Raw genomic sequence first — 27,154 nt, 5'->3', positions numbered from 1 at the left:
TGTCGCTACAGTGGCTACATAAAGCAGTTGCGGCTTCCTTTTCCTGTCTCCCTTGGTGGCCCTCTGCGCTTGACTCACCCAAGTCCAAATGTTCTTCACACAACTCCGTCTCCAATTCAGAACTTTGCTTCCTCTTTTTCCTTATGATTGGAATTAAGTCAAAGCTCTAACTATTCCACCTAACCCTTCACACCCGCTCCCCCACTTAGGCCCTCCTCAGCCATCACAAAGTACACCTTAGGCCCTCACCCTCCTACTTCCCTAGGCCTTGGAGCTGCTGCGATCCGTGGCCATTTAAGAGATTGCACCCAAGAAGGCACTCAGACAGGGTTAGGATTTGACTCTGCCCCTCACCAGCTCTGGTTCCTGCCAAATTGCTTCCCATCTGTATTATAATAGGGATAATAATAGAACTTACTCTTAGAATTGTTTATAAGGATTAATTCGTCCTTATGTAAAAAGTATATGAGGGCACTCAAATAAGAATACCAACTACGGTATTGAGTAATTCAGTGTGTGCTACTAGGGTAAGCATCTTATCCCCATTTTACAGAGAAGGTTCAGAGTGTAAGTTACACAGTGGATTCACGGTGGTGCCAGGACTCAAAGATCTAATTCCAGATTCCATGCTTTTCACGCCCTGAGCCCATTGGTTATTACTGCTGCTGATTTTGTTGCTCTGGTTAAACCTCATCATTCCAGTTCTTACCCCTTCCTGACTGTCCTCATTCCCTGGAAGTAGGTGAGTCGGGAGCCTCAGCATAGAACAAGGATCAGAACTGGTCCCTCCAAAGCCCTGTCTACACCAAGGCAGGGCACTCATGGAGGACATTTGTTGAGCTAAATAAAACATTAAAAATTGCCCAATCCCCAAATTTGGACTTACAACCTTGACTATTTATTTGCTGGAAACTGAACCCAGGACCTTGAGTATACTAAGCACACTCCCTACCATTCAGCTACATCCCCAGTTTTGATTCTTTTCTTTATATCGAACTAAGTATATAATCTGTGGACCCTATCTTCAAAATAGATCCAGTGTCTCCACCCTGGTCCTATCCGTTGTCCCTCCCTGGACCATTACAGTAGCCTTCACTGTCACCCTGCCTCATCCCCAAGTGCCTGTTCCCCACATGCAGCCAGAGGGAGCCTGTGAACCTGAGTCAGCTTGGATCTCGCCTATGCTTTAAAGTTCCCCGTGGCTCCTTCTGACTCAGGATAAAGCACAAAGTCCAAACAATGGCCTGCAAGATCTGTCCTGTCACCTCTCTCCCCTCCTCTCCTCGGATTCTCTTTCCTTCCTCCCCTCCAGCAATGAAAGCTCTCTGGGTGCTCCTCAGACTTACCAGGCGCCCTCCTACCTCAGATCTTGCACTGGCTGTCCCTTCCTTTGAACCAGACCACCTTACCTCCTTCAGGGCTTTATTTGATTGCCAGCTCCTGAGTGAGGCCTCACTTGACCACTCTAGCTAAAATCTTCTGTATCCCCATGCTTCCCCCTCCCGCACTAGGGATTGAACCTGGGGCACTCTACCACTGAGCTACATCCCCAGCCCCTTTTATTTCGATTTTGAGACAGGGTCTTGCTTGCTAAGTTGCCTAGACTGGCCTAGAACTTGCCATCCTCCTCCCTCAGCCTCCTGAATTGCTGGTATTACAAGTGTGCACCACCAAGCCCATCTTTTCTTTATAGCCTTTCTAACAGATTAGGTGTGTTACTTATAGTCTCCCCACTAAAAAGTCATACGCTCCAATGGGGATTATTGCCTGTTCTGTTTGTTGCTTTAAACATAGCAGGTGCATAATATAGCATATAATAGGTGCTCAATGAATGTACTTGAGAGACCAGAATGTATGGGATTCAGCTAGTCTGCTCTTGGGACTAAAGGATGTGGTGGGGAAGGGACATTTGAGGAAGGAGACTGGTATGGCAATTCGGGAACAGGATGGGGCGCGCCAATCAAATAAAAAACGCAGGCTGAGACTTTGTCACAGACGTTTCTTGGAGCAGATCTCGTGCCCCCTCCCCCGATGACAAGGCTGGGTCTTTGGCCCCATCCTCCCCACCACTTCAGCCTGCACTGACACTAACAATGTTGAGGTCACAGACTGGCTTGGAATCAAGATCAGGAAGATAAATGTTGGGGTGCCTCCCCCAAGTCTGGGGGCCAAGCATCCAATCTGAGGGGCGAGCAGCTGGGAAATTGGGCCTGGGTGCTCCAGGGTGTAAGGTCTTCCTGGCTCCCAGGGTCAGCCCTTCATGCACCCCTGATTTGGGGGTGATGAAGGGTAATCATGGATCAGAGGTGGGTATCAGCAGGGAATAGGACTGGGAGACCTGGGAGAGGCGGTGCTGGGAGGTGGGGGCTGGGGTCCCAGCCCCCACTGCTTCATCCAAAAATCCCACAGCACCATACAGCACTCTAGTCTCCTGTCCCACCCCTCCCCAAAACGAGGTAGGTTAAGAATGGAGCTTCCCCCCGCCCACCATGGAAGGGGGGAGACCGAGGCACAGAGAGGGGGATGGGGACCCAGGCTTCCCCAGCCCCCAGCCCCTCCGCCCTCAGCTCTGGTGGGTCTGACAGTGATGAGAGCTGGGCAGAGTAGGGATGGGAGGGACACCCCCCCTTTTCTCACCCATCCCAGGGTCTGGTTGGGAGAGCTGAATCTCACAGGTTCCGGATACAATAAATAGTTAATAATTTAAAGGAAGTGACAGTAGGATCTATCCCTTGAACCCCCACAAGGCCATCCAAGTCTGGGTGATAAAGGTAAATGCACATTTCCAGATGCTTGAGGCCAGATGCAGGTCCCAAGCCTGCAAAACATTGGGACTGTCTTGTTCTAAGACCTTGGTTCCATCATTCAAGACGACAGATCTTAAGGTATGCTTGGACACCCCACTCTACCCAAGGCAGAGACTGTAGCATTCCCATTCCCCATAAGGGGAAGGGCCATGAAGCAGGCTTTTAAGCTTTCCAAAACCACCCCCAGCTCTGAGATGGAAAAGGAGGCTCATGAAGATGGACTTGGACCACAGCCAGGGCTCAGGGCTGGGCCCGAAGGAGAGCTACAAGGCTGGGATTACAGGGGTCCCAGCAGAACCACAGCTCACCCAAAAGGCGCCTTTGTGCAAGTGAGAAAAAGGCAGGCCTTCCTCTGAGAGCCCATCTTGGCCAGCAGACTTCAGTGTGGATCACAGTCCCAGAACACCACTGCAGCTGGGTGCTTTGCTTAGTGAACAGTCTGCACCATCCTCTGTGGTGACAGTGGGCCCTGGAGGTGGGAATGGGAGCTCCTGGGTAGCCCTGGATTCCAGGCATCTGAGTTCAAAGTGATGAACTTTAGGATAAAGGGCAATTCTGACGATTGTGAGGGTATTGGGCTGGGGTCCTGGAAACCAGAATTCCAAAGTCTGGGGACTTGGGGTTTCAGGGGCCTTTGGGTGGTGGATTCAAAGGGTAACAGTTCTGAGGCTGCACAAGCCAAGCCTGGGGAATCAGGTGCAGAGGCATCTTGGGACTGCATCAGGCTAGAGAAGTTTGAGTCCAAGAACTCTGGCATCTGAGGGTGCTAGGGTCCTGGGGCATCTTGGATCTGAGTGACTGTGGTATGGAAGGACCAAGCTCTTGAATCAAGAACAATCCCAATGTTGTCAGGGCTTGAGCCCTGCATCTGATGGTCGATGGCACCTTGGAGTCTTGGATCCAGTGCTCTTAAAGCACCTTGGGATCACTCAGGAGCTGGAGGCCAAGGGGTTGAGGTCTGGGTTGCCATCCCGTCTTCTAGGAGCTGGACTCCCACCTGGCCTTTAGGAGACTGGGGATCTGTGGGTAGAAAGAAGCCAAAGATTCCAGGACATCTTGGGTCTCAACATTCAGGTCCAAGGTGAACTGGAAGAGGGTTATTTGAAGACTTGAGACCAGCGTCTTGAGCCCTGAGGTGTTTGTGGCCTTCAGTGATAAAGTCAGGGAATATAATACACCTCAGAGTTCATATGAGATCCAAAGCCCCCAAGAACCCTGGCTTGGGAGTAGGCGAATCCACACCAGTCTTCAATCCCTTATTCCCACAGCATCTTGGTGTCTGGTGCCTGTGAAGTTTGGGATGAGCCTCCCAAATCATTTCGGTCAGAGAACATCTCATGTTTGTGCATATCCAAGAACTCAATGCATCTTAACTCTGCAGTCCGAGGACATCTGGGGTCACATGGGCAAGTTAGACCTAGTATCTTGGATCAAAGGCCAGGTCTGTGGGGCACTCAGTGGTGAGTAGACTTGAGGCCAGCCTCTGGTGATTCCAGACCATATCAGAGTCTCAAACCACAGAGGGTTTGGTGTCTCCAGGTCCTGCAGCTACAAGAACATCTCATATGTGGGTGTGCCAGGTCTCATATGAACATTCGGGGACCATTTGGGGGTGATTTGGGGTCCTATGGTCTCAAGATCTGGGAGTAACTGGATACAGGCAGGGACAGGTATTGGCAACTCCAAATTATGGGGCTGTAATCTGAGGGTTATGGTGGTAGGTGTGATTGGGGTCTGGGTTGGTCAAATGCGTAAGGAGTCAGGGTTCGAGGTCCCTGCATCTCTCAAGGATCTGTGTGCTTCCCAGGCCCTCTGAAATGTAGTCCGGGGATGTAGGGAGTCTCCTCAGTAGGGAAGAAGGATGGAGAATCCAGAACTCAGGCCTGGGTGCTCTTGACAGATATCCCAATGAAAGTGGGTCTGGGGTCGCTCAGTCGTAGACTTAGGGTCCAGGTTCCAGGACTGGAAATTCTCAATCCAAACTCAAGCTTCAAGTTCCAAATGTGCCTAGGTTTGGGTTTGAGTTTTGAGTCTGGAGTCCTGGACCCTCAAGTTGGGGTCCTTGGTCAGGTCCGGCAACCGGACCCACCAGGCGGTCCTCACCGCGCAGCTTCCTCGTGGCGACCCCCGCAGCCTGCGCAGCCGCATCGCGCAGCGACCCAGTGGCACGCACGCAGGGGGGCATAGCAGCAGAGACAGGGCACCGCCAGGGAGAGCGCGGCCAGGGCAGCCCAGCGCGCGGCAGGGCGAGGGTGGCCTGGCTCGCAGGCACACGGGTCCGAGAAGTCGCCCTCGGCGTCCGACAGGCAGTGATAGAGCAAGCTCTCGGCGCACCACAGGCAGCTGAGTCGGCGCACAAGTAGGCGACCCGGGTCTGGAGCCTCTGCACAGCGGCCACCACGCCCATCTGCGCGGCGGCGGAAGAGCGCTCGGCAGTGCACGCAGCGCGCTGCCTCCTCAGCCTCAGGGGAGGCCTTGGCGGGTGCAGGGGTAGGGCCCGGGCCCGGGGGTGGGCGAGCTGGGGGTGCAGGGGGCACAGCTTCCGTGAGAGGGGCAGGTAGTGATACTGGGGGACCCAGGGCTGCACCCCTCAGTGTGCCAGTCTTGGCGAAAGGCACCACACAGGTGGACAGGGCAAGGGGTGTGGGAGGCCCGGAACGTCTGTAATCCTCATAGCCGCGTCCGCCCCAGCCCTGGCCTCCGGCCCCAGCCACCGGCTCCGAGAGCTCTGGAACCCCGGTGAACGGTAGGAGCGGAGGGTAGCTCTGCAGAACAAAGGGACAGAAGATCAGATTAGCCAGGCGGTCTGTGACTCACCTACCCGACCACAGCCTCCCAATCTCAGAAGACCCAAGAATTCTAAAACCGTGCCACAGAACTCAGTCATCCAAGAATCCTGTCCCCTGGAACACTCCTGGACTAGGAATTCAGACTTCCAAGACCCCAGCCTGCTCCTCTCCCAAGACCCCTCAGCCCCCTTCTGTCCCAGGGTCAGAGGAATTCAGGCTTGACCATACTGGCTTCGGCCTCCCATCCTGGTCAAGCGCCCAGCACCCAGCACCCCCTACCTTCAGATCCCAGCCAACTCCCCCTCCAGGACTAAGGGATCCAGTCTCTGGTTCCCTTTTACTCTCTTGGGGTACCAAGCCTCCCCACACTCACACATGAATTAAGTTGTTTTGAGGAGCCCTTCCATAAGTACCACCGCCTTCTAATGTACTCGAAAATTATCCACATAATCCCCTAGTCCCTCTGGAATTCAGAACTCCCCCAAACCTCCAAGCGCTCACCAGATACGGGGAAACCCTGTCCAAATCTCGGAGAAACCGAGGCCTTTATTTTCTCCACCCCCAGCTCAGGAGTCAGGTCAGTCACTCCCTGCATCTACCTGTCCTCCTTCACCACCCTCCACCCACGCCCCAGGTTTCAGCTCCAGCACCCTTAGCTACTGCGGCAACTGTTCCCACTCCACCCAAACTTCTACTGGGGGACAGAGGTCGCACCTGAGCAGAGGAGCGGCGGCGCTGGGGGGGCGTGGCCGGCCCGAAGGCAGAAGCTGACTCCAAGGTGATGATGGGGGCTGCCGCAGCGGTAGGAGGCGTCTCCTGGCGGCTATGACTAGAAGACGAGTCGCTGTCCACGTGGGACTGGGGGAGATCAGCAGCCTCAGCGCGGGGAGTTCTCTCCCGCAAGCTGAAGCACCACATAGACCCTCCCACTGAGAGCAAGGGCTCTGAGGCCAGCCAGGCCTGGGTTCAAGCACGGCTCTGCCACTGACTCCTGCAAATGAGCTCACCTCTGAGTCTCAGTTTCCACCTCTGTAAAATGGGGATAATAATAGTACCTATTCATAAGGATGTGGTTAGGACCCTCTGTAAAGGGCACCGCCCATGTAAGTACAGGAAGAGCTGTAAATGTAACATTATCAGACTCTTTTTTTTTTTTTTTTTTTTTTTTCTTTTTGAACTGGGGATTGAACCCAGGGGCATTTTACCACTGAGCTACATTTCCAGCCCTTTTTTTTTTTTTTTTTTTTTTTTTTTTTTGTATTTTATTTAGAGATGGGGTCTCACTAAATTGTTTAGAGCCTTGCTAAGTTGCTGAGGCTGGCTTTGAACTCGAGATCCTCCTGCCTCAACCTCCCCACCCACAGGATTATAGGTGTGTGCCACCACACCTGGCCCCAGTCCCTTTTTATTTTACAGGATGTCCCAAAGTTGCCCAGCTGGCCTTGAACTTGTGATGCTCCTGCCTTAGCCTCCCAACAGTTGGCATTACCAGCTTAGACTCTTAACTGCTTAGCTCAACGGCCCACAGAACATCAAACCATCCGGCTTCCCATTACCCGACGTCCTTGGCCATCGGCCAACTTGCTGCCTCACCTTCACCACTCCACCTTTATGGCGGACTCACCACCACCACCTGGAATGCCCTCCTTCCTGTCCAAATCAGCTTCTGTCCTTTACCAGCTAAAGTTTGCCACTTCTCAGACCTTCAACTTGCTTCCTGTAAGATGAGCATAATTCCACCTCCTCTGTTCACTACATTCAATATATATTTATGGCAGGCCAAGCATTAAGGCCACTGTGCAGATTTGAGCTGGAGCATCTTTCAAATAAGGGCACCACAGCAGGAAATGTGGGTGACTGCTGTGCGCCCGCCTGCATCTCCCATCATCCTGAGATTCTCCCCTTTTCCGCTCAGGGAAAAGTTTTGTTTCCCCAAGTATTCTCAGCAACTCCCACCATCCCCAGCAAGCACCAAAATGCACAGACGGGCTGTGCATTCCTTTATGCAACCCAGGGACTCGACACACTCACCAACATGACTGTGTACCTGTTTTAGGCATTAGCAGTGCAGCATGAAACCTACAGAAGATCCTCACCTCATGGAGCTGACATGGGGGGGCGGTAAACTACTAGATAAGAAAGCTGTCTTTTCAGAAAACAAAGAAGGGAAATACTTAGAAGATGGGAAAAAATTAGAACCTGATAAGAGGCAGTAGGAGATTGTGACTTTACAAGGTTATTAGGGAGGGCATTACAAGGAAGGTGATATTTGTATAAAGCCCTGAAAGAAAGAAGAGAATGAGTCCTGTAGGAATCTGGGGGAAAGTGTCCCAGACAGAAGGGTCAGTGCAAGGCCCTGAGAAAGGAGTGTGCCCGCCTCCTTGGAGTGGGAAAAAGGAGGCTGGTGAGGCTGAGGGAAGGGAAGTGAGGAAGAGGGCAACCCAGGGTCAGATGGTGGGGGATCTTATGTGCCACTGCAAGGGTTTTACCTTGAGTAAGACAAAGCCCTGGGAGGGTTCTGGGTGGGGGAGGGGTATGATCTGACTCAACTGTCGACAGGGTTCCACAGGCTTTGTGTGGGACACAGACAGGAGGGGAAGGGAAGGGGAGTGGTAACAATGAGAAGCTGTGGAGATGGTGCAGTTGGGAGACGAGGTTGGCCAGGACCAGGTGGGAGGCAGATTCTGACCATTCTGCAAGTAGAACCAGCATTTGCTGACACATGAGATGAGAAGCATAAAAAGATGATCATCCCTCAAGGCTTGTAGTCTGAATAACTGGTACATGGAACTGTCTTTCATCTGTTCATCTATTTACTTTTTCTTTTTTTTTGGGGGGGGGGATAAAACCAAGGGCCTTGTACATGCTAGGCAAGTGCTCCGCATGCTGGAAATTAGATGCGGGACCACTCCAGCACTGAACTGAGCTACGCCCCAGCCCTTCCTATTTTTTATTTTGAGATAGGGTATCACTAAGTTGCCAGGGCTGGCCTCCAGCTTTCAGTCTCCCTGCCTCAGCCTCCAAGTAGGTAGGTTTACAGTGTGCACATCCAGCCCTATTTCCTTTTAATATTTAATCACCTATAAAATATATCCTTTTTCCAGCCTTTCCTGTACTAGAATAGAAACTCCAAGAAAAAAGGAACGTTTTTGTTCACTGATGTGTCTCAGTGCCTAAAATACTGCCTAGTACACAGAAGGTGCTCAATAAGTACCCTTGAATAAGTGTGTAACTCATAATAGAACAAAAAACTAGAATAACTGGGATTGAACTGACACTAATAGTTTCAGCCCAATTTTGTGTCCCCAGCATGTGGCCTGGCGCCTGCTACACAGGAGGTGCTCAGGAATGGTTTTAGACTAGGAACCAAGCCCTGCCCTCCCAGCAGAGGCACCCCAGACTCACCGTCAGAGGGCAGGGAGTCTCTGCAGTATCCTGGGAAGGGGAGGAGGAGGAGGAGGAGGAAGAGGAGGGAGTGAGCGAACCTGGGGCAGGGAGAGAGGCAGAGAGTGAGTCCCCAGGTCCCAGCTTCTCCTTGCCTGCCCCCAGTCCCAGTGCCCCCCGCCTGCACACTCACCTCGGCCCAGAGCAGCCAGTGCAGCCAGCAGGCTCTTCTGGAACTCATCAGCCTCTGCAGGACTCTGAAATGTCAGTCCGAACTTGCAGTCTCCCAGGCTCCAATGGTGGAAGATAGGGTTTACTTTGTTGTAAACCAAGCCTGGCCTCAGGGTACACTCCAAGGTGGTCTAAGGGGCAGGAGGGGAGTGGGTAAGATACGGGACCCAGTCATGGCTGTGATTTCCCCTCATCCCCAGCCCCTCTGCACACCCCAACATCCTATCAACCTCATTCCCCAATCCCAGGCATACCCCTGAACCCTGACACCCCAATACAATCCTCCAATTTTATGGAATGCATCTCTGATACTTCAATATTTCCTCCAAACACTTGATCTCTACATTTTCCTAATATTCTCCTGTGATGTCCCAGTAGGACTCCCAGATTTTATTGACTGCCTAAAGCATTGTTATCCCCTTTCTGATGACCCAACATGCCCCCTCCAGATTCAGAGCACTCCTCAACCTTTACTGAACATGTCAAAATATTAGTTAATCCCACAGGGCACAGTGGTGCATGCCTGTAATCCTAGCAACTCAGGAGGCTGAGGCAGGAAGATCACAAGTTCAGAGCCAGCCTCAGCAATTTAGTGACACCCTGTGTCACAATAAAAAATAAAAAAGGGCTGGGAATGTAGTTCAGTGGTAATGCACCCTTGGACTCAAACCCCAGTACAAAAAAATATGTGTATATGTGTATGTGTGTGGGGGGGTAATTCTGATGTCTCAGGAATCTCCTAAACCCTTATCCTAAAAATATTTTTATTAAACTTCCAGATTCCCCCTCAATGCTGGCCAACACCCTGGGTGTTCCCTCAGGTTCTTGCCTAACACCACTACAATCCTCCACAGCATTTCAAATCCCCCCACATTGCTCCTAAAACTATACCCTTCCCCCAAAGCCTTTTCAAACAATCTGAATCTTCCTACTACATCCCCAGGTGAAATTTCCACATCGTTCCTCCAAATTGGGCCAGACAGCCCAGTGATTCCTGTTGAACTCACAGAATTGTCAACTGTATTTAGCAATTCCAAGCAGACCCCCACCAAATGCCTCCCTACACTTAGGGTACTCAGGAGTCAGTTCCCATAGGCCCTCTGGCAAGGGTCTCTGAGAAAGATGGATCCAGAGGAGGGTTCTAAGGGGAAGAGGGACATGATCTGAGGTGGGTGTCAGCAGGGCCCCTGTGGAACAGACTGGGGACAAAGCAGGAGCAGGAACTAGTCAGGGAGACCAGTCAGGAGGTTGCTGTGACAGACTAACAGGCCACAGAGTAGACAGGACCTGCTTGATACCCCAACACTCTGGAAATTCCCAGGTCTTGTCTGTAGGTTAGAGTCGCTTCCAAACTCCACCCCAGGTCCCAGTTTGGCTCCCTGGCTGGGAGACAACCTGCCTTCTCTGCGCTCCCAGCCCATTCCCCTGCCTCCCCAGCCCCACCCTACCCCACGCCCCAGGGTGGCTCACTTTCTGGTCCCGGAGGCGCTCCCCGTGGATGACGTAGTGCCCCTGGCGGGTCCCCCCCTCGGGTCTGGCCCCTCGGACCCGACAAACGCTCACCTGGCTGAGGCCCCCGCCCCCCACAGGCAGCCAGCCCCCACTGGAGTCATCTCGGGCCATCACCACGGCTCGGACCCGCACCATGTACCTGAAGGAGGTTGGGAGGACAGGGACAACAGTCAGTGAAATCAAATCCTGTTTCCCCTTCAGAGTTCTCCCAACCCTGGCCTCCCCCGGCCTCCTCTCTCACATCAGGATCCACTGCACACTCAGCCACCCATACCGGCTCTGTCCCCTCATGTCCACTTTATTCTAGCATGGCTCCTTTCTTCCTTGTGACATCTCTTCTCGCCTGTGTCTGCCTTCTTCCAGATACCCATCTTTTTTCTCCATACCCACCTGTCCCCCATCTTTTCCATCGCCAGTCCACAGCCTTAGTTTTCCACTTCCCCTCCCCCTCCTCTCATCCCCTCAACCCGGTCTCCTTCCCTCTGAGCACATACCCACAGCCCCACCCAGCGTCCCCCCTCACAGTTGGGTTCCTGCGCATATGTATTTCTCTGGGCCCATCAACTCAGCTCCAGTGCTCCCAAAGCTGCCTCCACACCCCGTCACCCAGGCCACTGGCTGGGTGAGAAACCCTGGCTCTCTTCCCCCCACCCCTTCCCGGATTTATGAATGAGACCGGATGCAAAGCTCACTGAGTCACCCAGCAACGGGGAGATGGACAGGGAGCAGGGAGAGAACCAGAAATGGCCAGAAAGAGGCCGAGAGAAGAGATGGAGGCAGAGGAAGCCAGAAACCGGCGACCGAAGATATGCTGGGAGCAGTTCATTCACAAAAATCAAGGCTGCTCCCTCAGGTCCCAGCCGAGCGAAGCCAAGGGGGAGAGATGGGAGGTGGGTGGGGAGATCGATTCCCCTCCCCAGCATCCTTCAAAATATCTCATCTCCCCCCCCCCCCAGTTCTGGATACGTAGTCCTCCCCCCAGTAATTTGGATTACTGGGGCGTCCAACCCCTCACTGCCACCCAGCACAGGGACCCTGGCGTCCCCACCTTAGGAACCCAAGCAACGAGTTCTAGCCCCCTCCCCCAACTGCAGGCTGACGGGTTTCCCCGGCCCTTCGGGAGGGGAAGGGGCGGCCGCAGCGCCCCCAGCCCCCTTTTCTCAATGGGATGGGATTTTGTGAATGAGCAGTCACGTGACTCTGCTTCCTTTGTCCGCCCGCCTCCCCCGACAACAGGTGAAGCAGGGAAAAAGGGCAGGGGTCCCCCCCAGGGCCTAGTTGGGCTGGGGCACCGGTATCTCGGGGTGCCCTATGCTCCTCACACATCTATGTTCCCCGGGGGAGTGGTCCTCAGAGTTCCTCAATGGTGAGGGTCCAGGACGGAATTTTGTGAATGAGGAGTCCTCGGAGGAAGTCCAGGACCCCCAAATGGAGACTGGTACCCCAAATGGCTGCCGCGCAGTTTGGGGGCCCCCATCCCCTTGTCCTCCCAGCCGGGCCCGCGGGGCGCCGGGGTGGGCAGAAGGCGCTGCGCGGTCCTGGCCGCCCCCTCACTGGGGCAGGCGGTCTGTCAGCCCCCGCCCCCTCGCGGCCCTCTGCACCTGCCTGGGAGGCTCCGGCCGGGCTCCGAGCGGCGGCGACGCGGCCTCCTCCTCCTCCTGTCCGCTCCGGCTCCCTCGCTGGCTCCGGCGGCGCTGGAGACGGGCACCGGGAGCCGGGGCGAGGGGGGAGGGAGGGGGAACCTGGAGGACTGGGGGGGGAGGGGGCGGTTTGGGGGAGGGGTAAGAGACAGGCGGGCATACTTGCCCGCTGGGTCCTAGAGCCCGGCACAGGCTGCTACGAACGGCCCCCCAGCCCCCATTTTCTCAGGATGAAGAGTGGATCCTTCACTTTTCCACTCTTACGCCTCATATGCTCCTTTGGTACCCGAGATATACGGAGGGGACCGAGACAAGGCCTGGTCTCTGGGTTCTAAAGAGGCGGTGGTCTACAGTTTGGGCTCTAAATGGGAGGGGCTGGGTGCCTGGCAGTGTTCGATGAGAGGAGGGGCGAGGGGAGAATTCGCAAGGGGGCGGGGTTGGAGAGACTGAGTAAGAAGAAGGTTTGGATGCTGAAGGAACCGACAAGACGGTGCGTCATGGAAAGGGTGGGTCCACCGTGGATGGACCTTCTGGGCGGACGGAGGAAGGACAGGGTCCTTGGAAAGAGACACTGCCAGCTCCTAAAAAGGCGGAGCTTAGAGATAAATGGTCTTGGGGGCGGGGAAGAGGAGAGGTCCCAAAGGGAGGAGCTACATAGCAGTGGTGGTAATGGGCGGGACTAGGGGGGACGGAGGGGCGGGGCATTCTAAAGGGGAGGAGCTAAAGAGAACGTTCTAAAGGGGTGGGGCTTATGACTAGAAGGCCGGGGGGCGGGGAAGACGACTTGGGAGTATTTCAAAGGGAGATCCAGGTTCGTAAGCGCCGGGCTCAAGCTGGCTCACAGAAGGCGGGGCCTCGAGCCCGGGGGCGGGGCCTAGATCTCGGGGTCCGCCCTCGCTGTCTCGCCCACTTGCCTTCACCCGCACCCCCGTTCTTTTCGGTTATTTTCTGCTACGGCCGTTCCCCGCCCTACCCTGGGCCGAGGGGCCGCGGTCTGAACTTTGGTCGGCTGGAGGAGTCGGTGAGTGGGGTCTTTTGTACGGAGACAGGGCGGAGCTTGGGGAAGGAATAGAGCCTGAGTTTCGAGACCCGCAGGTAGATCAGGAGCGGGAAAAGAAGTTTATGAGGGAGATTTGAGGATATACCGCTGCCTGGGAAAAGGGAGGGATCCAAATGATCGACAGAGAGTGGATGGTCGGAGGGTTAGCATGCTCAGAACACCTGGTATTTGTTGGTCAGAGGCAGTGTCAGACCGCAGGTGGGGGGCGGGGTGGGGTCGAGGCTGGATTCCCCCGACAATCGGGGGCGGGACCAGAGAGCGGGGCGGGGCCTAGGCCTCTGGAGACCGATTAGAGTGCTGGGAGAGAAGCCTGAGCTCCTGTAGGCTACTGGGCACAACCATCATTAGCGGTGTGGCCCGAGAGACAGACAGGAAGGCGGGCAAGATCTGAGTCTTGAAGTCTGGAGACCCTGGGCGTGGCCAAAGTGTAGGGATGGCTCTAAGGAACCAGCCAAGGGAATAGGGATGGAACCTTAGAACTTTAAGGGGTTGGGGCCTAAATTTCTGAACAGCAGCTTATGAGGGGTCACGGGGAAGTAGGCGTGAGCATCGAGATTCTGGAAACAGAAGACTGGAGACCAGAGCTGAGTAGATATTGGAGGACTTGGACGGGGCCAATGCAGACGGATAAGTTCAGGAGCAGACAACGTCGTGGGGTTCCCACAACCCTGGCGGACTGACTGGCTAAAATTTTTCTGACCACAGTCCTCGACCTCCGTCGGAAATGGGGAACGTGCAGTCGGAGCCGTCCGCGGGCGGGGGCTCCCGAAAAGAGCAGGCCTCGGACCGCACCTCTGACTCCCGCCGGACGTCCCTGGTGGAGCCCGAGGTGACCCCCTCCTCCCCGGCCATGCGCCTGGCTCGAGGGCTGGGCGTCTGGTTCCCTGGCAGCTCCGCGCCCCCGGGACTCCTGGTACCCCCGGAGCCCCAGGCCTCACCCTCGCCCCTGCCCCTGACCTTAGAACTGCCCTTGCCAGTGACGCCCCCTCCAGAGGAGGCGGCTGCAGCCGCAGTCTCCACACCACCCCCGCCCCCCGTGGGGACCCTGCTGCCCGCGCCGTCTAAGTGGCGAAAACCCACGGGCACTGCGGTGCCCCGGATCCGCGGCCTGTTGGAGGCGAGCCATCGCGGCCAGGGGGACCCTCCGAGTCTCCGCCCGCTGCCACCGCTGCCCAGGCAACTAACTGAAAAGGACCCTGTCCCGAGAGCCCCAGTCCCTCCTCCGACGCCCCTGGAGCCACGAAAGCCACCACCACTGCCACCTTCAGACCGGCAGCCGCCGAACCGCAGAATCACTCCAGCTCTGGCCACATCTGCCACAAGCCTCACAGAAAGCCAGGCCAGGCACAGCGGCGAGGGTCAGGCAACCGGTGGGGCCCGCGGAGGGGCGCCTCCTCAAGCGGGCGAAGGCGAAATGGCCCGGTCTGCGGCTTCCGAGTCCGGCCTGAGCCTGCTATGTAAAGTCACCTTCAAGTCGGGACCCCCCTTGTCCCCTGCGGCAGCCTCGAGTCCCTTAGCTGCCAAAGCCTCGCTCGGGGGCGGCGGAGGTGGAGGACTCTTCGCTGCTTCAGGTGCCATCTCTTACGCTGAGGTCCTGAAACAGGGACCCCTCCCACCTGGAGCTGCTCGTACCCTGGGAGAGGTCCCTCGTGGGGCCCAGGAAACCGAGGGAGGGAATGGAGACGGCGAAGGGTGTTCTGGTCCCCCTGCGGCACCTGCGTCCCACGCCCGGGCCCTACCCCCGCCCCCCTACACCACATTCCCAGGCTCAAAGCCCAAATTCGACTGGGTAAGCCCTCCCGATGGTCCTGAACGCCACTTTCGCTTCAATGGGGCTGGTGGAGGCGTCGGGACTCCCAGAAGGCGCGCGGCAGCGCTCTCTGGGCCGTGGGGCTCCCCTCCACCACCACCAGGGCAGGCGCACCCAGTTCCCGGGCCCCGGAGGCCCGCACCTGCCCTGCTGGCGCCGCCTATGTTCATCTTCCCGGCACCCACCAATGGTGAGCCCGTGCGTCCTGGGCCTCCGGGTCCACAGCAGTTGTTGCCGCGACCGCCACCGCCCACGCCACCAGCCACGCCGCCGCCAGTGCCGCCGCCCACACCGCAGCCTCCAGTGCCCCCGCCAACGCCGCTGCTGGTGGCCCGTCCACCCACCCCAAGCTCTGGCCGTGTGGAGTCAGCCCTGGCTCCCGCCCCAACCCCTGCGCTGCCCCCTGCCTCAGCTGCAGAACAGGCCCTGGCACCGGCCCTGGCCCCATCCCCAGCTCCAGCTCCCATCACCACCGAGCCGTCACCACCTGCGCCTCCACCGATCAAGGCTCGCACGCGCAGAAACAAGGGTCCCCGCGCGGCCCGAGGAGTGAACCGTGAGGACGGCGCCCCTGGAGATGGTCCTCGAGAACGGACTGCAGCTACCGTGACTGACAGCGGCGGTGGAGGGGGTGCTGGCAGTGGGGCCCCTACAGCTGGGGCAGCTAGCTCGGGCGCCGTGCGCCACTGGCCACCCTTCCAGGTGCTTAACTCTTGTCCGTGCAAGTGTTACTGCCGCCACCAGCCACGCCATCGCCGACTGCCCCGCAACGTGTCTGCCTGGTGAGGGGGAAGTCTGGAAAATAGGGGAAGACATACCTCTTAAGTCCTGAACCAGATTTTCCCGGATAGACTCCTATTCAGGGCTTTTGAAGTTCTGCCCCCTGACCCTGCCTTTTCTACAACTCAAATCTACCTGAGCTCCAATCCTTCAGAACCATGAGGGGCTTTCCTGAGCCCTGACTGGGAAGAGGGAACACCTTGACCCAGCATCTTGATTTCTGAGCCCCAAGCTGACCTGTGGCCTGCTAGCTACTCTCTGGAGTCATCCAGGAGGGATGCTGGTTCCAGGGGGCCTGACCTTATTCACTGCCTTGACCCCTATGCCTGACAGCACCCAGAGGGGCCATGTTCCATGCTCTTCAGGGATGGGAGGGAGATGGAATCAAAGGAGTAAATGTAGGTTCCCCTGTCCCCTCTGGACAGGGGAAGCCCTGACCTAGCCCCTTCTACACTCTGGCAACTTTTGACTCTGGGAGCAAGGCTTTAAACACCAGGGGGCACTGATGACCCAGCCCTTGTGCTGCAAAGGCTACTCCAGAGCCCCCAGATCCAGGAGGACCCCCAGCATCCTCCAGCACCCCTCGCCCCATGCCAACTCTCCCAGCCTTCAGGAGCTTCTCTGTTCAGACACAGAAAGTGAAGCTCTAGAAGAGGCAGGGGCCTCACAGGCCCTGTGGATTCTTCCCTCTTCCCAGGCTGAGCACACCCACCAACCACCTGAGCGAGCCACCCTGGGTCGCCACCATCAAGCTGGCTGGCTCCCTGGTAGCTGGGCTGGAGCACTACGACTTGCAGGCTACCCATCCCAACTGAATGCAGTCAACGCCCTCTGCCTTCCCCTCCATGCCAATAAAATAACCAATCCAGATGCCTAGCTGCCTGTCAGTCTCCCACTGTGGGCTGAAAGAGTAGAGTGGGAACAAGGCAGAAGTCCTTCAAAGTACAATGTCCTAAAAATAGTAAGATGGCTGGACCTAGAACAGCAATAAGTGAGGGTCCATTCATCTAGCATCCACACTGATGGGCCCGGGCGGGGGAGGTCGCATTTCCCTTAACACCATCAGCCTCCTTTCTGAGTTGACCTGATGCCAAGTTCACATTCTAGAACAAATCACTCTGGAAAGGATCGTTCCTAGTTTACAGTGGGGAAAAGCAACTCTGGATGACTTTCTTGAAAATTCTACAATCCACAAATGGCTCAGCCAGATTTAGACTACCACCTTATAACACCCTCCCAAGAACTTCAGGCAGGAAAATGTAGATCGGCATGGGGGTGGTCCCAGGTCACAGTACTGGTTCCAGAAGAGGGAAAAGCAAGGCAAGCCTATGCACAGCCCACACCTTTTGTTCCAGAGGGGTTACAGTAGTAGCCCAGGACAGATTCCATTTCACATGTTATTTGTAAAATTATTTAATCCACTGCCAACATTTTAAAAATGGGACACTTCACACCCTTTGCTGAAAGATTCGGAGGCCCTGGCCCAATATTCCAATGTGTCCATTTGGGGCCTGTGCTCTTCCATGTGCCACAGGGCATCTGTGTTTGAGACCAGGAGCAATAGCCACTGGACAGAGGCTGACTAGATGGAGGGTGTTATTTCCAACCCCGACAAGTCCCCAAACTTCCAAGTTCTCCAAAGATGATAATTGTTTCTCTGCCATCCCAACTGGGGATACAAGGGTCTGGAAGAACGAATGTCAATCCACCTTTATTGGAGGACAACCTGCACTGTGACTCTTAAATAACCATGCCCTGCCCTGCCCCAGGGCCAGTGGGCTCAGACAATCATCTCCAGCTGCCGGGCATACTCGATGACCTGTTTGGCCAGTTCCGTGGAGGGGATGGTGGTGTCTTCTGGCTTCTGCTGTTGGCTGGCAAAACTGTAGTAGTTGCTGGGGCCCAGGACCCACCCTCGCTGCAGGAAGGGAAGAATGAGAGGTGGGTGGGGTGATCCCAAAGGCTGTCTCCCCGCCCATGGAACCACGGCTCACACTCATGACCCCCCCCCCCCCCCCACACACACACACCTCTAGGCAGAGAAATTCACTCTCTGTGCCCTGGTTTTACTTCTCTGGATCCACTATAAGGATTCAGTGAATCAAAACCTTTGAAGCATGGAAATGGTATTTGACCTAAAATAAGTGATCAATAGCTGTCACCATCACCCATACTCAATTTCACCCCTTCTACGGCCTGCTCTTGACTCTCCTCCTGCCTTCTGGGACACCAGAGTCACTGTACACCATGAGTCACCATTTCCAGAGGCACTACTCCTGCTCAGATGTTCCACACTACATGAAGCAAAGTCTTACAGCAAAAGCCGCCGCTTCTAAGGAATTCTAATAAAAGCAAAAGTCAGCCCAGCATGGTCGTCCATGCTTGTAATCCAGCTACTCAGGAGGATAGGGCAGGAGGCTTGCAAGTTTAAGGATAGCCTGAGCAACTTGGTGAAAACCTGTCTTGAAATTAAAAATAAAAAAAGCTGGGGATGTAGCTCAGTGGTAGAGGGCCCCTAGGTTCAATCCCAGTACCAAGGAGACAGAAAAAGGGCAAAAGACAACATGTGCAGAGTACCCACATCCACCTGGTGCCAGGTGCTATGCTAAGCTCATCCCATGTTAAAACTCTATTCTATGGATGCACAAGCTCAGAGAGACTTGGCAGCTTGCCTAAGGACACACACACAGCTGGATTCAACCCTGCGCAGTCCTGTTCCCTGTAGATGGCCCCACTGCTCACTAACACTGCTATTAAAAGCATGCACCCCTTGTCTCCACAGCCCCTTGTCCTACACCCCAGCCACCTTCTTAGCGTAGTCTGTCATCTTTTTGGGTGTGTTGAAGAAGAGGATCCGGGTGGCCTCAGTGAAAAGGATTTTCTCATAGGCTTTCTCAATACACCCTGCGATCTCGTCCCTGTGGGAAGATAACTCATTCTTGTTATTGAACACAACCCCCCAGGTCCTGTCCTCCCAGGCCTGACAGGTGTCAGCTGACCATTCAGATCAGCACTGACAGCTGGAATGTTACTGCCCTATTTTACTGGGGGAGGCTCAGGGGAGTAACTTGACCAGAGTCACAAAACAGGCAAGGGCCACAGGGGATCCACATCTAGATCTGACTCTCGGAACTGTGGAACCAAACTCTCAATGCCACCCTGAGGCAGGAGGATTTAAGACTGCCTAAAATCCAGCCTGGGATTCCCTCAAGGGACTCTCTTCACATAAGCCCTCCTCACAGAAGTGCTGCTTCAAGTTCGACATATTCCTCACTTCACAGATCCTAAGGGGTCCCCTGAATTCATGAACAGTGCAGAAGCAGCAAAACAGCAAGGCATGGAGTCACTGGCATGGCGCTGGGGTGGTGAGCCCTCAAGAAAAACAGGGACAGGGAGGAGCACGTGCATTTCTGCAATGTCACACCTGTCATGGAGAGGGTAGGTATGGGCTCGCACATAACTGCTCGTTAATGTAAGGGCTTCCATAACAAATCCCTAGGGTTAGTAGACTGCTTTCCCAGCATGTATGTGTAAGGGCTCTGGGTTCCATCCTCAGAATCTTAAAAAAAAAAAAGACAAGTCCCTCCCTAAACCAGCCAGGCCTTTAGTCCCAGTTATTCAGGAGGCTAAGGCAGTAGGTAGGATCAGTTGAGCCCAGGTGCAAGGCCAGCCTGGGCAACTTAGCAAGAACCCATCTCCAAAAAAACACCACCAACAACAAAACACCCAAACCCACTAGGTGTTCTTCCTCACTATTTCATGTCTTGTGCTTGCCTTTGTCACTCAAAAAATGGAAACCCATTCCAATCTGGTACACTGCCTAAGTGAAACTGCTCTGCCACCAACTTTGACACCCTTTTATACCTCAAAAGGGACTTGTATGTCATGCCTGCCTGCCCTTGTGTACAAAGCAACAGCAACCCCAGAGGGGTGGGTAAGACTTGGTGGCCCCATTTTAGAGAAGGAAAACTGATTGTTCCAGAGTTTAGGTGCCCTGAGGTGAGGTTACGTGACTCACTGGATGTATCTTTGGTCCACAGACGGACTGAACACTTCTCAGAGAGGCAGCATGGCCCCCATCTGCTGAATTGTCTGGGTGCCACACCCAGGCTCAAGTTTGACACATGGCCAATCATATAAAAAGCCTGAGGGACAAGGCAAGAGCTGTTGTCCACAATGGCATGACCAGTTCCACTTCACAGAAAAGAACTAAAATGCAAGGAAAAGAAACATGCCTGGCCTCCCCAGATCACAAGTGGTCAGAAAGGATTTCAAATTCAGGGCTGTCTGATGCCAGAGTCCGAACTCCTTCTGAAACCCACAGAGTTCTGGGTCCCCCACACACCTGATAGTGTCCAGCAGAATGTCAATGAAGAAGGTGTAGCTCTCAGCAGGGATGTTGCCTTTGGCCAGGAACACTTTGTTGTAGCTGCCCTCCATCAGGTACTGCAGAGGCCAAGGATGAGGAAGAGAGGATGAAGAAGCAGCACAGGGACACCACTGCCCCCATCGTCCCTCCTCTGCAGAACACCCTTTGCCATACAGCCACTCAATCCCCAGACCAGGATCGTCCTCTTCCAGGAAGCATCCCTGACTTCAACACACACACACTCTCACTCTCCTAGCTCGCCATGGGACTGTTATCTCATCTTCAATTATAAAAAGGAGACGGAGCTGGATCTACCACGGGTTCATCCTCCAGCAACTTTGCCCAAACTGTGCTGCCTGCCCTCCGCTCCTTTCTGCCCTCCTTGCCCTACCTTCCCCCAGCCAAATCCTCCTGAAACTTCAGCTTCAGGAACTACTTCTTCTTCTTCTTCTTTTTTAAATAACATTTTTAGTTGTTGATGGACCTTTATTTTTATTTATTTTATTTACATGTGGTGCTGAGAATCGAACCCATTGCCTCACACATGATGGGCAAGCGCTCTACCACTGAGCCACAATCCAGCCCAAGAACTACTTCTTAACCCAGTTCCTAAAGTCTCCCCTGTCCCTGCTCATTTGTTTCTCAAACACAGCAGGCAGTTTCTGCCTCAGTGTAGACGAGCTGGTTGCTCTGCCTGGACTATCATATGGTTTTACTCTCATCCCTTGCAAGTCTTACAAAAATCCCAAATCTTCAGAAAGCTCCTCCCTGACCACCCCATATTAAATTGTCCCTGTCCCTTACACCCCACCCTTCTTCCTTCATTATTATTCTCTACCTGACAGACTGCAGGTTACTTCTACTTTTGGTTTACTGTCTGCTTCCTCACCTCACTGTCATCTCCCCAAGATCAAAGAATCTATGACTCATAGCACAGTCTGAAAACTAACACAGCACATGTGCACAGCTTGGGCTCAATATTTATTGCATGAATGAGTGAAGGAGTCCTTGGGTTCAAGGTGGTGAACCTTGACAATTCCCCTAGTATCTGTCCCAGCACTACCCACCTCAGCCAAGCCAAGTCCTTCCCTTCCCCAGACTCACCTGCTCAAGGGACACAGGGTGCTTGATGTAGACATTGGTCTGGATATCCTTGGCAGGTAGGCGCTCCAACTCTGTATGAAACTCAGCCACCCGGTTCTGGGACAGCAGGAAGAGGAGGTTGAGGCCCAAGAGCTGGTGCATGTAGGCTGACTCAGGGAGCTGCTCCCTGTGGACCAGGGAGGGGAATCAAAAAACAGGAGGCTTAGGGACCTAGCAAACATCCCCACCCCAAGCACCAAGGACCCTTTTTCTTCTTGAAGGGGTGTATGACCCTGGGTTTTCAGACGAAGAAACTGAGGCTGAAAGAAGCAAGAAGTTCCTTATAAGTGATATCAACCCCAGCAAGAGACCTCATTTCAGTAAAGTGACTGGATTTCCCCAAATGTAAGATGGGTATCACCATAGTATCTCTCTCACAGAGATAAGTTAAATAAATAAAGTTTAAGTGAATAAGATGATCTAACCTAGCTAAAATGACTAGAACAGAGTCTCACCCAAATAAATACTGTATAAGTGTTCAATATGATTATGCCAACAATCATCACCCCCACTTTAAGGGGGAAACTGAGACAGAGAGGTGAGCTTATTTGCCCAAGACCACATAATCAGGAAGTGGCAGGATGTTTCAAACTAGTTTGTCTGATATCAAATTCTTAATCATTAATTCATGCAGATGTCATTCAGTTTTATATTCCACACACATCAAATGAGTCCCTGCTCTGGGCCTGGGTTAAGTACTGCAATAGGCAGTGCTAAAAACAGAGCAGTGACCAATGCCTTTGGAAGCTCACAGTCCAGTGGGAAGACAGGGCTGGGATGGAGAAATACAATTAGAAGAGTCAGTACCAGGACAGATGGGCCCAGGCAGAGGTATAAGCGCCAGGATGTCATTGGAGACCACACAACAGAACTTGGTCTTCAGCCTGAATGTCACTGAGAGTCATGACAGGTTCTGAGCAGAGGGTCAAGAGGGGTCAAGTTTTAATGTGTGGGCTAGGGGTACAGCTCATCAGTAGAGGTTCCACCTAGTATGTGTGAGGCCCTAGGTTCAATCCCCAGCACAAGAAAAAAAAGAATTTTTTTAGTGTCACGAAGATCTCATTGGCTGTTATGCGGACATGAAGCCAGGCATGATGGGGCAAGGCTGGAGCCAGGGCAGGTAAAAGGTGATGGTGGCCACACTGGGCAGAGGGGATATAGTGTGAGAACAGGCAAGGGAAGTCGGTGGTTTGGGTATCAACAGAAATTAGATCAAACAACCCCAGTCTCAGGACCTCCAAGTCAACCCCCTCACTACAATCTCGGGGTACATAACTAGGCAGATCAGAGGTTCTCAGTAGAAGGAAGAAGGCCCATGTAGATGAAAAAGAGATATGAGTTGCCAAGTAACCACCGTCCCTCCCCAGTGGCAGGGCCCAACCTCACTTGTAATCAAAGTAGTAGCATTTGAGCTGAGCCATGTAGCGCTCGAAGGAGGGGATGTCTTTGCGAAGGATGCTCCACTGGGCCCCGATCTCCAATATGTCACCTGTGACAGGGCAAGCTCTCATGAGGTGACTGGGTTCCCTCTCCCCAACCACAGCACCATTCCTACCACAACCCTCAGCCCATCACTCCCCAACCCCAGGGACACTTACGGGCCAGAATGAGCTGTTGTTTGGTCAGCTTGGTCCCTGTGGTTGGCAGGAAGTTAAGCTCCAGCAGAACCAGCTGATGGGGAGGAAAAGAGGGAAGGAAGGAAAGGTGGGACTTCAAATGCAGGTTACTGGGCTGGGATGTAGCTCAGTGGTAGAGTGCTTGCCTAGCACGTGCAAGGCCCAGGGTGTGATCCCCAGAAACACACACACACACACACACACACACACACACACACACACGGGTTACTTGCCCTCTCTGGGGTTTGTTTTTCCTATCTGGAAAATGAAACTAATCATCATCCCTGACTCATAAACTGTTATGAGTCCTACAAGGAGCCAATCCTCATAAAGCACTCAGAAGACAACCTGAACACAAACAAGCATTCATTTAGGATCACCTCATATCACATGTATTAATAGTTCCACTGGGGAAACAGGAAGGACACTCCAGTGCCTGATCCAATAGAGTCACAGGGACATGAACACCTCTGTTCTTGGGAGATATTCCCCACACTCTTAGGGAAGGACAGCTGGGATACCCCCAAATTCTACAGGTAGGGAGGGACACTAACCTCCCCCCAAATCCAGCCTATACACCATTCCTTATTAGACTCAGTAACCTGGTCCAGCATACGATGTTTACATTCTTTCCCAAACACACCTGGTCTGAAGCACCCTGAACCCCATATTCTTTTTCTTCTAGGTTCAGTCCTGCCCCCACAACTTGATTGATCCCCTTTTCCACACAGATGCTCCCCTAACCTCAGATTTCTCAGACCCTCGCTTGGCCAGGTCTCAGCTACACATCCCCGCACACCCCACCATCCCAGGCTTTCCTTTGCGCTCCTCATTCCCCACTTAGTCTTGACTGGAACTCGCCTTCGGAAAAACCCGATACCGCACCCTGCCCCTCTGATCAGCTGGTTTCCGAGCGGCAAAATCCGAAGCCCTCGCCTGGATCTGCCACAACCCGCCTCTCCATCACTCCCTCCCCGCCGGCTGCCCCTGGGGCCGCACTTGGACCGTTCCAGCCCTCTCTGGCTTCTAGACCGCTCCGAGTTCGCACGTCGGCTGTTCCGAATCTTTGGTCTTCGCGGATGTCCAGACCCGCTGTTTCCGTCGGCACCGAAGCCTCTCCGGTGGCTCGGACCCTGGCTGGGACCAGACCCCTCGGAGCACCCCTTAAGCACCTGGCTTCCTTGGCCCGTCAACCCCTACCTTGAGGCGGCCCAGCTCTTCTCCGCACTTGCTAAGATTGGGGCTTTTCCGGTTCCACTCGCCCTTGAGTTGCTCGTACATGCCGGCCGCGGCCTGCAGCACGGCGCCCGAGGCCGCCGGAGACCCGGAGCTCGAGACGCCGGTCGTTCCGTTCACCGTCGTGGCCGCCATCTTCCGTGATGCGGCAAACCGCCGGCCTAGTTTACGGCAGCGACGCCTACAGACGCTCGCCCGGCGGAAGTGGGGCCGGGAGGTGGCGCCCAAGGGCGGGGGCGGAGCTACGACTGCCCGCCTCTGCCCGCCGCCGGTGGCGAGCCGTAGCTGTCTGGGCGATGTCCTGGAAGCTCTGCCCTTAATGAACATATCAGTTGGAGCTCCGCCTCTGCTGTCACTCAAGCTGGCGACCGGAAGTTGGCTTGCTCTAACGTCTCAACGCCCTCCTCCCACTCCCGTAGTCAATATGGCTTTCCTGGCTTCAGACTATTAGCTAAGGGCTCTACGTTACTCTCTGGAGGTTCCATCTTCAGGGTAGCTTCTACAAGCCAAGAGGTGGCGGTGTGGAGCCATTTGAACAACTGAGATATAAAAAAGTACATCTTTTTATGTAGTTTCATAAATATATACCATATATAATAGAGATATCTCATAGAGATATGGAGAGGCTGGGTAACCTTCCAAAGCTCTAGCAGCTGGGATTTGAACTTAGGTCTCTAGTCTCTCAGTGCATCTGTTGGCATCTTTCTACAAATTTATACAAAAAAGCACAAAGTGTTTTAAATGCCACATAGAAGCAGATAATTTCCAATTTTTCATACCAAATTTTACTACACCTGCCTATTCGGCATTACTTTTTCTCAAAATGAACTCAAAATTCTCCATGTTGGCTCCATGAGGGCAGAGATCTTTATCGGTTTTCTCCACTGCTGAATTCCTCTCTCCATGTTTGGCATATATTAGCACACAGTCAATAAATATTTGTTGCATGAATGACTATGTAAAATAAATCGTGGCATTTAAAGTATTTTAAACAAGGAGTCATGCCTGGTGGTGCATTCCTGTAATCCCAGGGACTCAGGAGACTGAGGCAAGATAATCGCAAGTTCAAAGCCAGCCTCAGCAATTTGGCAAGACCCTGTCTCAAATTTCAAAATAAAGAATAAAGGGACTGGGGCTGTAGATCAGTGCAAAGCATCTCTGGGTTCAATCCCCAGTAACAAACAAAAAAAAAAAATAGAAATTAAAAATTAAAAACGAATCCCTGGAGATGGACTGGATTGAGACTATTGGATGGACAGGGAATAGAGTGTGGGAGTAATTTTCTTTTTTTCAGTTCCATTCTCCTCTCTCCCAGAAAGCACAGTTTCTTAGAACTGCCCTCCTGGACACATGAGCAAAAGATTAAGGTGGGAGTGAGATCTGATTGGCTTAAACCAATCATTGCCCCCATCCCTCTTGGTAAGGTGGTGCTCTTGTGACCCACACTCATCCAATCAGTGACAGGACACTCACAATGTTGGATCCCAGGCCCTTCTTTGGACAATAGGACATGTGGATGGGCAGCGTTAGACGATGAAGATGGTTGCTTTGAGGTCAGAGACCCACACTCAGAAGAGAGCAGAACAGGGAAAGCTACTGAGAAATGAAGCCAGGATCCCGCAGACATTGAGAATGTCTGATTCAAACTGTATCTGTAGCTTATGTTAAGAAAACTCAGTTGGGCATGGTGGCACACACCTGTAATCCCAGTGACTGGGGAGGGAGGCTGAGGCAGGAGGATCACAAATTCAAAACCAGGCCAAATTCAAGACCAGACCTTATCTCAAAATTCAATAAAAAGGACTGCTCAGTGGTAGAGTGCCTCTGGTTCAATCCCCAGTACCAAAGCTAGTGGGGGACAGAGGAACCCCTATGTTACCATGTCTATGTAGACTATCTGAGTGAAATTTTTACTACTTGCAACTAAAATTAAAAAATCCTAACCTCTCAGGGTTCCCTCCTTAAGCCACTAGATGTTGGCGTTCAAAATATCTAACCAATCAGAACAGACTACAGTCCACAGCAATGGGCCTTGGTCGTAAAGGACCCTGCTAGGTAGCAGGGAGGCCTGGTATGTGCTGGAGAAGGGTGGAACCGACGGCAGAGTGATCCGGCAGTCATCTTGAGTCATAACTGTCATGATTGTCCTTGAGGAGCCCAGATCTGTTTTCCCAGAATAGTTTCCCAGTACATTTCAAATAAACAGAATCACTGGAGGAGTGTGCGGAGTTCTACAGCTGGATCCCAACATCAGCATCAGAAACATGCCTGCCATCTTGGACATTAACTTGAGATAAACCAGGTAAAGTCTGGTTTGGATGAAAGCCACTTCTATCTCGACTGCTACATAAGCTCTCTCCCTCTTACCCACTGAGTCTTACTGCTGCTCTTAAACATGCTTGTTTCAATGAGTCCCCAATGAATTTCATTCTATACAATCTGGATCTGTCTGCTTCTTTTTTTAGTCTCATGGCACAATTCATGTATGGTAGCTCATTCTTTCACCATGGATTTTCCTGGAACATGATAGGCACACAGAGAAGCAGCTATTTGCTAACTGGTAGAAACAGATTTTGATTTTTTTTTTTTTTTTTTTTGAGACAGGATCTCCCCTAAATTGCTGAGGTTGGCCTCATACTTATCTTCCTGTCTCCACCTCCTGAGGAGCTGGGATTACAGGTGTGTACCACCATACCCAGTGCTGAATTTTAATATTTTAGCAATCTGTGCAACTGTACTGGAACAAATCAACTAAGCATGAATCCCTATGAGGACTC

At 53.4% G+C, this 27,154-nt stretch overlaps 3 protein-coding genes across 6 annotated transcripts; 1 reads left to right on the top strand and 2 right to left on the bottom strand.

Annotated features, from left to right (window-relative positions):
* Positions 1 to 1,999: 1,999 nt before the first annotated feature.
* On the bottom strand, positions 2,000 to 10,950 carry Spred3 (sprouty related EVH1 domain containing 3). 3 transcript variants are annotated; one of them, XM_047530079.1, is made up of 5 exons: positions 10,682 to 10,950; positions 9,174 to 9,342; positions 9,002 to 9,081; positions 6,311 to 6,454; positions 2,000 to 5,572 (listed from the first exon to the last, which is right to left on the bottom strand). In XM_047530079.1, exons 1-5 carry the CDS (start codon positions 10,856 to 10,858, stop codon positions 4,907 to 4,909), a joined length of 1,236 nt encoding a protein of 411 aa, XP_047386035.1. In that variant the 5' UTR covers positions 10,859 to 10,950; the 3' UTR covers positions 2,000 to 4,906. The 3 variants fall into 3 exon arrangements, with proteins under 3 accessions (XP_047386035.1, XP_047386036.1, XP_047386037.1); XM_047530080.1 differs by having other exon boundaries at positions 10,775 to 10,950; XM_047530081.1 differs by lacking the exon at positions 6,311 to 6,454.
* Positions 10,951 to 13,174: 2,224 nt separating this feature from the next.
* On the top strand, positions 13,175 to 16,860 carry Ggn (gametogenetin). 2 transcript variants are annotated; one of them, XM_047529131.1, is made up of 3 exons: positions 13,175 to 13,384; positions 14,129 to 16,015; positions 16,711 to 16,860. In XM_047529131.1, the coding sequence occupies exons 2-3, from the start codon at positions 14,148 to 14,150 to the stop codon at positions 16,826 to 16,828; spliced, it is 1,986 nt and encodes a 661-aa protein (XP_047385087.1). In that variant the 5' UTR covers positions 13,175 to 13,384; positions 14,129 to 14,147; the 3' UTR covers positions 16,829 to 16,860. The 2 variants fall into 2 exon arrangements, with proteins under 2 accessions (XP_047385087.1, XP_047385088.1); XM_047529132.1 differs by lacking the exon at positions 13,175 to 13,384 and having other exon boundaries at positions 13,918 to 16,015.
* An 848-nt stretch (positions 16,861 to 17,708) lies between these two features.
* Positions 17,709 to 24,704, bottom strand: Psmd8 (proteasome 26S subunit, non-ATPase 8). The gene is made up of 7 exons (XM_047528890.1): positions 24,342 to 24,704; positions 23,124 to 23,196; positions 22,912 to 23,014; positions 21,487 to 21,652; positions 20,359 to 20,459; positions 18,820 to 18,931; positions 17,709 to 17,931 (listed from the first exon to the last, which is right to left on the bottom strand). Exons 1-7 carry the CDS (start codon positions 24,702 to 24,704, stop codon positions 17,794 to 17,796), a joined length of 1,056 nt encoding a protein of 351 aa, XP_047384846.1. The 3' UTR covers positions 17,709 to 17,793.
* Between the last annotated feature and the right edge of the window lie 2,450 nt (positions 24,705 to 27,154).

Source organism: Sciurus carolinensis, chromosome 16 (genome assembly GCF_902686445.1).
Source record: "Sciurus carolinensis chromosome 16, mSciCar1.2, whole genome shotgun sequence".
NCBI lineage: Eukaryota > Metazoa > Chordata > Mammalia > Rodentia > Sciuridae > Sciurus > Sciurus carolinensis.
This window is presented reverse-complemented; position numbering and strand designations above follow the sequence as displayed.

Bases quoted from the DNA above. Each gene is read 5' to 3' on its own strand.
- Ggn (XM_047529131.1), top strand. From the start codon at position 14,148: ATGGGGAACGTGCAGTCGGAGCCGTCCGCGGGCGGGGGCTCCCGAAAA. The intron at 16,016-16,710 runs GTGAGGGGGAAG...CCCTCTTCCCAG, and splicing joins CCCCGCAACGTGTCTGCCTG to GCTGAGCACACCCACCAACC.
- Psmd8 (XM_047528890.1), bottom strand. From the start codon at position 24,704: ATGTTCATTAAGGGCAGAGCTTCCAGGACATCGCCCAGACAGCTACGG. The intron at 23,197-24,341 runs GTAGGGGTTGAC...CCTCCCCATCAG, and splicing joins AAGAGCTGGGCCGCCTCAAG to CTGGTTCTGCTGGAGCTTAA. The intron at 17,932-18,819 runs GTGGCTGGGGTG...CCCTTCCTGCAG, and splicing joins TGACAGACTACGCTAAGAAG to CGAGGGTGGGTCCTGGGCCC.
- Spred3 (XM_047530079.1), bottom strand. From the start codon at position 10,858: ATGGTGCGGGTCCGAGCCGTGGTGATGGCCCGAGATGACTCCAGTGGG. The intron at 9,343-10,681 runs GTGAGCCACCCT...CCTGCCCCTTAG, and splicing joins AGCGCCTCCGGGACCAGAAA to ACCACCTTGGAGTGTACCCT. The intron at 5,573-6,310 runs GTGCGACCTCTG...TTTGTTCTGCAG, and splicing joins GCCGCCGCTCCTCTGCTCAG to AGCTACCCTCCGCTCCTACC.